The sequence below is a fragment of the Nuphar pumila genome, chromosome 4 (assembly GCF_984573655.1).
Source record: "Nuphar pumila chromosome 4, dmNupPumi1.hap1.1, whole genome shotgun sequence".
In the NCBI taxonomy this organism is placed as follows: domain Eukaryota; kingdom Viridiplantae; phylum Streptophyta; class Magnoliopsida; order Nymphaeales; family Nymphaeaceae; genus Nuphar; species Nuphar pumila.
The window spans coordinates 27,785,088-27,795,856 of NC_143252.1; the positions used below are offsets into that span (position 1 = coordinate 27,785,088).

Here is a 10,769-nt window from a genome sequence, read left to right on the forward strand (position 1 = left end):
GTCATCCAAACAACCCCGAATATGTTCGCTTTGCACTATATGAAATGTACCACATAATTTAGTTTCTCATGTTTACTTTTATTCTATTAAGTTGGTTTTTTTATCAATCCTATACCTTTTAAAATTAGATTTGATTTTAGATCAGTTGGATTAGGTATTATTAGTTATAATTTAAGATAAAATCTGAATTTAAAAGTTTCCGAATGGTAACTATTTGATCCAGTATTGAATCCAAATCCCAATTCCATGAGAGAACCAATTAAGTTGAAATTTGAATTTGATAATTTTCATACCCAACCTCTTTAACATCATGCATTTTTCGTGGAAATTGTGGAGCTGCCATCCCCTTCCCTCTCTTTCCCACAAAGGCCTCGTTTGTTCCAATATTCCCATGTAAAGAAAAGGCTTTACATGAAATGATCACGTATGTCTAAAAAGTGCTACCTGCTCAAAGCATGTGAAAGATTTTCAAAGAGGAGGTATGAATGGATTTAAGTATGAAAAGTTGGGGCTCACTTGTGCCAGCATGACACTTTTTCACCTGGTTTGATGTTTGTTTTACTCATAGTGGGAAAGGATTACATTGAGGTTGCAAACCTTCCATACCTCCCCTTATATGAAGTATGAACGCATTCTCATAGGAAGACTGAGCTGGCAAGATGTTTTTAAAATCTGGGTCCCTTATCATGAAAGGCCTTTCACTTTCATGGGAATGAAAATACTCTTCACTAGATGTATTTTCCCATGGGCTTCAGACAATAGATCCGGTGTTTTGGTTTGAATTCGTTGTTACATGAGAAAGTGTTCATTTTGATAGGAAAATGAATCGCTTTTTAACTTTACAACCACAAGCTTAAGTGGGGACACTAGTGATGCTATATGATGATGATGATATGACGTTTACTATGACGAAATGGTGATGTTGCTAAGTGCAGACTTCTGTGATAGAGATAAACATATTATAAAAGTCAAAAGATTTTGTTTTTAAATTAAATTTATTCCACATTCCTTCTAGCAGAAATTTTCTACGAGTCACTGCAGCCCTCGTTGAGTAGTGAACTTTTCTATAGGACAAGGATCCTTGATATATATATGGATTTTGTTAGCTTAAACCCCAGCTGTCCCTGGCTTGACCTGACAAGTCAATGGACTTCTAAAGACCAGGTTGGGGGGCCAGGTCTAAGATCTATGTTCAGACCTAGACATGAGCTAGTGCTTATGGCCCATGCATCTCACTTGGTCAAGCTGGACTTGGTTGAACCAAGCAAAGGCCATATAGCACTATGGCTGTATTTATGTTGACTCGACTGAGTCCATGATTGAGAGAATGAGAATCCATGACTTTTTATGGCTGTCTTAGCCAACTCCATTCTCAATAAAATCAACATAATGGAACATGCGTTTCCTATTTTTGTCCAAGAACATCAAGACCCATTTGTCCTTTTTGTCTCGTCTCACTACCTCTCTTTGTTTGGACTATATCAACAACCCCCCAGTGTGACCCAACAGCTGCGTCACACGGACACGTTGCTTGTCCTTCGTGACCAGGTTGGACACGCTATGACACGTTGAGATGACCCAAACACGTACATCCATAATTTAAATATTTGTATAAAAATATATTTTTGTATATTAAAATCTAAAATTGTTTTGTTAGTAAACATTTAAAAAAATCCGTAATTTCAAACTCGTTTGTTGAGAAGAGATAAAATGCCTGGAGCCAATGTCCGAGTCATGTGATGTCTCAGGTCATGCTTGTATCTTTGTGACATAGCCCATCTGCTTCTAGGGACAAAAGGTAACTAACAAACGCTCCCCTACTTATGTTTAATGTGAAGAGTATGACCAAAAGAGAAAGGAGGAATGAAAACCTACCCACTAGAAAACCTATCAAACCTACCTACTAAGAATTATTTTCTCGAATTTTTAGTATTTTTTTCTAAATTCTGACCTTACTGATGCGCGCATGGGTAGGTTTTTATAAGGTTTAAAAAATCAACGGCCTACGGTTTTCATAATTTTTTGAGGCTCTAAATACCATTTTTTCATCCAAAATGCATGAATCAAGTGTCAATTTCTGGTAAATCAATCATGTTGAACACATCTCTAAGGTTAGAATTTTGAACAAATACCAAAAATCTTATAAAATGTTTCTTAATGGATAGGTTTTGGTAGGTTCTCTAGTGGGTAGGTTTTCATTTCCCTGACCAAAAGTATTATGGCTATTTGCTAGTGTGGCGTTTAACAATTTCCAAGGAGGCTGAGGGGAAGAACCTAAAGACTTTCCAAAAGGTACATGTGGGGGCAGTGTTGGTTGCATCTTAATCAAGACTTGATTTCAAACATGGATTAATTGGTACCATATCTACATTCAATCAGGTCTAAGCAGTCTAGTCCTTGATTTTTTTGGTCTCAAGCTTGTGCTTCAAATAACAGCCACTTTTTTTTAAAATATTGAAATTTTAAAAAACTAATATAATCTAAAAACATGTATTAAAAACATCGCCTATTTTAAAAATATGAAAAAAGGTTACTTAAAGTTAAGAGCAAAGTGAGAGCCATCATAGAATGTGCCATCGAGGGTGTCAGATGAGGGAGCATGGTGGATTGTTAAGATCATGATTGTTTAAGGGCTTCGATTTATACTCTTTAATCACATTTGGGCCTTTTGGTATATTGATCTAACACTTATTTTTTTTTCCAAAAAACAAAAAAACAAAAATTTTCAAATTTTATCTTGATAATTTTCTTTGACATGAAAATCCTGATAACTAAGTTTGTGACTATGCTTTAGAATGCATGAGTAGTTACACTAGGTATGCTAAGTTTGCTCTCTTGAGAGACCCAATGACCACAAAATTCTTTGAATTGACCTCTAGAAGTTGCATGAGGTAAGTGATTACGCATTGAACTTCTCAATTACAAGTTGGTTGTCTCATTGACTTGAAAAAAAAGCTTGTTGCATCTTTAAAGAATGAAAGATTAGTAGTAATGAATTGGACAATAAGCATTACCTATAGAGGAAGGCTTATCACTATCTCCTTGCTGTTTTTATGATTCTTCTATGCAGTCTTTATCATTCACACTCATATGGTTGACTTGGAACTTGTTGATTATGATATATAATATAGATTAACAAATCTCTTGTGTAAAGCAAAAGGCTAACTTCTAATTATCTGAACAAGTTTGCACAAAGTATTCACTATGCAATTGTTAAGAGATAAGGTACGTACGGCCTAGTAGAATGAACCGTACAAGTTTGTGGTGACCATTTTGAAATGAGTTTTTTTTTTTTTATATATGCCTCTTGTTAGAAGCTGCAGGTTCTTAGTTGCTTTATGGTCAGTGATGTTTGTTCTAATCTCCACATAAAAAAAGACTTCCTTACGTAACTAATGATGCAATTAAACTAACTTAATTGCAATTAACTTACTTGATTATAGCCTTATAGTGTTAATTTGGGATTACAGCATTGCACATACCATTTGCTAATTTAAAAATCATTTGGGTTGGAGGCCTAGTCCGATACCTGCAACGGAAAGATTTATTATTTATATAAGGATTTATCTAACATTAAACTAGTTGTAAGGATTTAACATTAGTTACATTCAATAATGTTTAAAATGATTAAAATACCCTTAAAAAATCATATTTTTTAAAAATATATTGTTACTTTTTAAGGCATTATAGGTCTTTTCAACCTGGAGGAACATGAAAAGTTAAACACCTTTCTCAAAAAAGTAACTTTGGGCCTGTTTAGAATCTGCAAGCGTTTATGGAGTTTATGCATTTGAAGAAGTGGCAACTGCTAATCCATGATTTAGTGTAAATACAAGAGAAAAAGGGCCTCACTTCCCAACCCAAATGCATAAAACACCCATCTTAGCGTCGAGATTCCAAACAGGACCACTAAGGTAGTTTGACCAAGATTTTACCTTGGGACCACCAAATGCATAAACACCCATCCCAACGCGATTCGAGACATGCCTTTATGAATCTATCAAAGATATTTTTGACCTAAAAAATAATCAAGCATTTTTTAAGAATGTCATTTTAAGGGTATTTTACTCATTTTAGTAAAGTTGAATCCATTTAATGTATTTTAATATTAGATTAAACATTTAAATAAAAGCCACTTGCTTTGATGATATATTCATGAGTGCAGCCAAATGATCTTCAAGCACCATTTCTAAGGTGTTCAAAAAAAATTTATTATTTTTTCTTTGGACAATTAAGGAAAACCACCTTGCTCACTCCCAAGCTCATTGGTGTAAAAACCCTAAGTTCTCTTTGCCCATCAAGGTGCACAAAACTAATATGATGACTTTAAATTTTAAGGTATAATAATTTAAAATAGATGATAGCAGTCTCATATTCTACGGTGCATCAGCAGGAGTAAAAGACAGTCTTAACCTTATGCCTTTTGGATGAATTCTCACCACTTAACCTTTCATTTTAATATTGACAGCTTGAGCACTTTACCAGATCAGGTGCAACCTGATTCGCCCTCCTTCTTCTGTTGGGCCCCACAACTGACAGGTTGTATTCCATAGATGGAGGGCGGTCAGGTGCAGCAGCACACTCAAAGTGTGCAATGTGATTGCACCTAGTCCGCCCTCCTTTAACATTGCACCAACCACGGACCTTCAAATGGTATCTTAGATTCTAAAGCATAATTCAAAGCTTAGATTTTCATGTTTTTTTATTGAGTAATGATGTTTACCATATTTGATCACTATCTATACTGGGTAGAATCATAGTAAAAAATATCGCCAATATTTTGACAATATTTTCCGATTTACCGCGCTATCTTGAACGGCCATTATTTCCGGTTAAAACTGCCGGAACCATAGAAATTCACAAATAGCGCATGCCTGACTGTTAATAGGTGAGTGTTGGTCACTATAAGAAAGAGCTCACCTTTCTGCCTTGCTTTGTTGGTATATAATTAAGCTATAAGAAAGAGCTAATTTCTGTCTGTCTATGGATTGGAGATCTGACCCAAACTTTAGCCCAAAGCAGGAAAGCATATTTTTGGGTTTGGGCCACAATATGGAACTCGTTTGGTTAGAGAATTGAGTGGATATGGGACCATAATAGATAAGCTCTTATGACTCTGGCTTAAATGAACTGGGTCCGGATCAGAGCTGACCTCAGTGGTGTTGCTTTTATTTTAAGTAACAAGAACCTGATCTATATCCAATTAATTCTAACTTGTTTACCACGTCTATTTCTGCCGACATAACACTAGGGATGTCAACGGTTCTGGGTTCGAGTCGGATATTCGACCAAATAGGATTCCGTTTAGTTCGATTCGGTAGCGTAAGCAACATCGGAATAGTAACTGGATTTGGATTTGGTATAGAGCTTTACATCTGAATCAATTACAAAGTCTGATACTCAGCCTGTTAGTTATTTAAGCTCGTTTGGATCTGGTTTTAGTATGAGATTTTCAATCTGTCTGGTTAGGAAATGTCCATTAATTAGGCTGGATCCAGTAATCCTTACATGCATACGGAATATAGTGTGCTCATATCTACATGGCACCATCTTATCAAGTAGGGCGGTTGGAGCTCTGACCTGGTTCTGAACTTCATCTGATCCATATTGCCAGATCCGTTTCACCATATCTGAGTGAGGGTTGAATTCAGAACAAATAATGTCTGGTTTAAGCCTGATCTGGATTGGAATAGGATAAATAAATAGGTTCATGGCTGGGCTGAAACCGGGTCTGATCCATCCATTTTATTTAAAACACAAAAAAACTAATATACTTGACCTATTTTCTGTGGATCCAGTATCAAAGGGGGTCGAAGCCTCGGATCCAAAATGCTAACATGTATTCCAAGTTGAATCTGGATCTGGATCTGGATCTGGATCTGAACATGCTTAATGAAAGTTAGATCCAGCACTGGGTCAACCTGACTCGATCCATTTGAAACCCTACTATCCGGTCCAAAAGAGAATATCGATTAACCCACACGCCCCAATTAGGATCCAACCGACCCATATAAACTTCCCCACTGAAGAAGGATAAGAATTTGCCTCTTGTAATCTATGTCACAGGAGTGGACACGATCTGACACATATATATTTTTTAATAATTTTAAGTATTATTTCAATAAAAACCTCATTCTTAATATTAAAGTATTAAAAAAATAGTTTTTATTTATTAAAAATTTCAAAACTTCGGTGTGCTGTCTTTCAAATTTTTTTTTCAAACTTGTGCGCCGAATCCGTGTCACGGGTCTTCATGTCCACGTGTCTTTGTGACAGACCTTGCAATTGGTACTCGACACCAATAGTTATTGCATTAAACAATTTGTCATAAGAAAAGGCCGAAGACTCGACAGATTAAAGACTTTATCCAAAGCCCCACGGGAAGGTGTCATGTGACGGGATCCATCTTTACGTTGATCTAGCTGTCCAATCAACGGTTAGCATTGCTCTATACATACAAGGGCGGCTCAAGAGAAGTTGAGGCCTTAGGCATATTTCATTGGAGGTACGGATGGCAGTGGACTTTGGGACAATGGAGCCCCGCCTCACCCTGTTTGGACCGGAGGTTAAAATCTATCCCCATGCAGGGATGGACTTACGATTTCCCCTGCCCCGCTCCATCCCCATCATAATCCTCGCCTTGCCCTGCCCCACCCTGCCCTGTCTCCAATCCTTCAAGGGATGACTATAGACCGAGGGAAAACGGGGCCCTCCCCGCCTCTCCCCCATTTGGACCGGGGATGGAGGACTTGAAACGGGGATGGAGGCGGGTGTAGAGGTTAAAATCCATCCCCATTAGGGGTGGCAATCGGGTCGGATTGGCGGGTTGGCGTGTCAGCATACCTCAACCCGAACCCGACCCGTTTATTAAATGGGCCGGCTGTGGCAAACAAGAACCCGACCCGTTTAATAAACGGGTAACCCGACACGACCCACCAACCCATTTAATAAATGGGTTGGGTCGGGTAAACGGGTTTTCAGGTTCGCGGGTCAGGTTGACGGGTCGGGTTGGCGGGTTGGCAGACAGGTTGGCGGGTCGGGTTGGCGGGTTGGCGGGTTGACCCACCCGCCTAACCCGTTTATTAAACGGGTCAGCTGGGTTGGCGGGTTGGCATACCCCCAACCCGAACCCGACCTGTTTAATAAACGGGTTACGCGGGTCGACCCGTTTATTAAACGGGTTGGCTTAAGCCCAACCCAAACCCGCCTAAGAGGCGGGTTGGCGGGTCGGGTTGGCGGGTCGTGTCAGAAATTGCCACTCCAATCCCCATACATCAAGGCAGGGATGGTGGTTCAGATTTTGAGATGGGGCGGGGGTGGAGACCTTGTCCCCCGCCCCCGACCCGGTCCACTGCCATCCCTAATTGGAGGCTCATATTTCTTCATATATATATATATATTTTTTAATGAAAGCCCTCGACCTGAGGCACATGCATGTGTGATGTTTCATTGGAGGCCCTTAGCCAGTATCTGAAATATAAGCGTTATATGCTTTTTTCATTTGAGGCCCTAAGATATGGCCTTAATTCGACCCTGTCAGTATATTTCCATCTGCATGCGAACTAATTTTAGCTGCATTAGTTTACTCACCTGTATGTGGACAAATCGTGCCGTACATGACACCAAGATAGCCAAAGGGTGTGAACTCACTATTGGGGTCGGAGCGTTTACACCCACCCGGAAGCAACCCTCCTCCCCTCCCTCTTCTCTTCTACGTGTTTCTAGTGTGTGTGTGTGTGTGGAGAGAGATGTGGGTGGGTAAGCTTTTTTGGGGGGGAGAGGTCAGCTTTTATGTTAGGTTGGGCAGTGCTCACCCTGGAGTTCGCCCACCCTGACCCAACCCTCTTGTTAGGGATTTTCGGGTCAGGGTGGGTCCATATATATCTCGGCCGGTGCTTCTATACTTACTGTTTGACAAAGGAAGCAAGAATACTCATCCAAAAAATAGTAGGAAATACTCATCCAGAAAAAGAAAGCAGGAAAATTTAAAAAAAAAAAAACTTACCAATTTATTTAATTTGAATCAAAGCAGGCATAACTATAGTATACAATGGTAGTTTTAGTAGCTTTTACCAGAGAAAAGGTGCCTGATGCTTTTTGTATCTACCGTCTGCTTACCGAGCTTGGATAGGGGTTTTCAGGTTGTTTTTTTTAAATCTGACCCTACAAATATGTTGTGCATGATCAATTTACTTGGAAATTATATTTGGATCATGTTTTTTTATAAAAAAAAAATTGTTTTTTTAAGCATTGGATATTTTTTAAAATTATAGACTGTTGATTTTTGAATCATATAAAAACCCAACTTGGTGTTGGAATCAGACGATCCAAAAGTAGATTCCCACAAAACCAAGCATGTAGATCACATATGTACTGGTCAGATTTTATAAAAAAACAGAAAACAATCTTTCCAAAACTCGATAGGCACAAAAAAAACATTAGTATATATTTGCCAATTCTCCATGCTAACCGAGTCATCCGTCATGACATTATCTACAAAAATTTCACAAAACAATATGTAAAACACAAACTTTCACATTAGCATTAGGGGTGTCAATGGGTCGGGTTTACCCGGACCTAACCCATACCAAACCCTATAAGGTCCCGGTATGGTGATATCTCGGATCCGGACTCAAAAATACATGAACCCGAGTATAGTTTGTGAAATTTTATACTAGACCTGGGCCCGACATGAGTTCCAATTAAGACCCGCAATTTTCAATATAAAAATGATAAAAATATTGTTTTACCGAGTATGGCCCAGGTCTGGTTCATGTAGTTCTTCTCGGGTTTGCGGTTTTTCTTATGGAGGATTAGATTAAACTCGAGTCCGAACCCGATACCATACCCAAAAATTAGAGCTAGGTCTGATTTTAGCTCAATCCAAACCAAACCCGACCCGTTGACACCGCTAATTAATATATCGAGAGAGAGAGAAGGAAGCTGCTACGAAACCGGTGTTGTTAGTGTCAAATTAAGTTCCTTCCTCCCCAAGGAAAAATTCGAATAAATCTCCAAAACCGCTTCTCTTTCTTTCTAAAAAAGGCCATAAACTCTTTGGTCAGCAACACGTAGCAGTATATTTTAGAGAGAGAAAGAAACACGGACTACTGTGTCGACAATTCTGCCACATCTGAGTTGACCTTTCTGTATAAATACAACCGCCCTCCCCCGCCCTCCCATTATCTCAATTCCTTTGAATTCCCCAACCAACCTCATGAAACGCACCAACGACGAGTTAGAGGAAGAGATGGAGCAAGTGGAGGAGACGGCCAAGTGTTTGCTCTTATTCTCACACGCCATCAGGGCCACCAGCAGCAGCAGCACGCTGCGAGATTACGAGTGCAAGACGTGTAACCGTCGCTTCCCGTCCTTCCAGGCGCTCGGCGGCCACCGAGCCAGCCACAAGAGGCTGAGGTTCACGGACGAAGAGGACGATCAGGCTCACAAGCCGAAGGACAAGACCAGAGGCCACGAGTGCGCCATCTGCGGCCTAGAGTTCTCCATCGGCCAAGCCCTCGGTGGCCACATGAGGCGCCACAGGAACGCCCATGAGCTTGTTCGCGACACACCCACATCTAAGAAACCAGAACTTCATGATAAGAAGGTCCTCTCCTTGGACCTTAACTTGCCACCTATGGAGGATTACTCAGCCTGCGCTTGTGGTTGAAGATATATGGGACTTTTTCCTTATAGGTTGTGTTTAGCACAATAGAAACACTACTTCGATTCGATATTCATTTTTTTCATATATATTTTTGTAGCAACTTTATAGAGTTGTTTGGACTTTGGATGTGTAACTAAAAATTTTGGAAGCTTCTTTTTTTTTGGAGCTTTCTTTTAGTTATTTGCACCTATGGTTATAGAGACAGAAATTAAGTGTTGTGGGGACGAGATGCAAATTTTATTAGGTGGGTGTCTTCCAAAAGTGTAATCTGCCTAGTGAGCATCTGTTTTGTAGCAATTTGTTGGATTGGGGTGTAAACATGGAAAAAATAAATGATTGTGTTTGTTGTTCTTTTTAGTTCTTTTTCACATGGTTATGGATAAGTGGTGTAAAAGTTGATTTTTCCAAAGTTTTGTTGGACATTAGTCCCATGCACAGGGTGATGATAGCTAGTACTGGTGTAACTGCTTGTTGTTGTTGGGCAATACACGTTCTATTTTTTTTCTTAGAAAATAAAAAGAAGAAAAATTTACAACCACTGCAACTAAATGTGGAGGAACAAAGTTTCCTTTTGTCCTTGGATAATTTATAGTAAAAAGAAGAAAATTTTCCAACCCCTGCAACTGTATACGGGCCAACACAAGTTTCCTTTTGTTCTTAGATAATTTATGGTAAGAAAAAGAAGAAAAATCTCCTACCCATTTATTATCGTGGTGATATTCTGAATGAGACAGTTCATCCAAGTAATTTACACCGATTATTAATTTGATTCCTAACAACTAAGCACTTGGCAGGTTTGAAAGCTCAAGCCTTGATAATTAAGCACTTTACAAGTTTGCAAGCACAAGCCTCAAACTATCAAACCGTGCAATTTGATGCCATATTCTAACACAACAGTGAATGGTGTTAGGGTATTTCTTGTTAAAGACGATACAGAACACCACCCAAAATCATTTTGTGGTTTTAGGAAATACTTATCAATGTTACGCACAAGCTGTTTTATGTTGGTGCAGCCATCTGTCAGTTTAGATTCTAGCTATCAAATTTTTTGTTCATGTGAGGTGTTGGTTAGAGGGTTACTTGGCTCAGGCATGAGATAGCA

The 10,769-nt window shown here is 39.2% G+C and overlaps 1 protein-coding gene across 1 annotated transcript; it reads left to right on the top strand.

Moving 5' to 3' along the window:
- Positions 1 to 9,183: 9,183 nt before the first annotated feature.
- On the top strand, positions 9,184 to 10,024 carry LOC149839738 (zinc finger protein ZAT11-like). Its single transcript, XM_090004213.1, has one exon. The coding sequence runs from the start codon at positions 9,218 to 9,220 to the stop codon at positions 9,668 to 9,670; it is 453 nt and encodes a 150-aa protein (XP_089860339.1). The 5' UTR covers positions 9,184 to 9,217; the 3' UTR covers positions 9,671 to 10,024.
- The last annotated feature ends 745 nt before the right edge of the window (positions 10,025 to 10,769 follow it).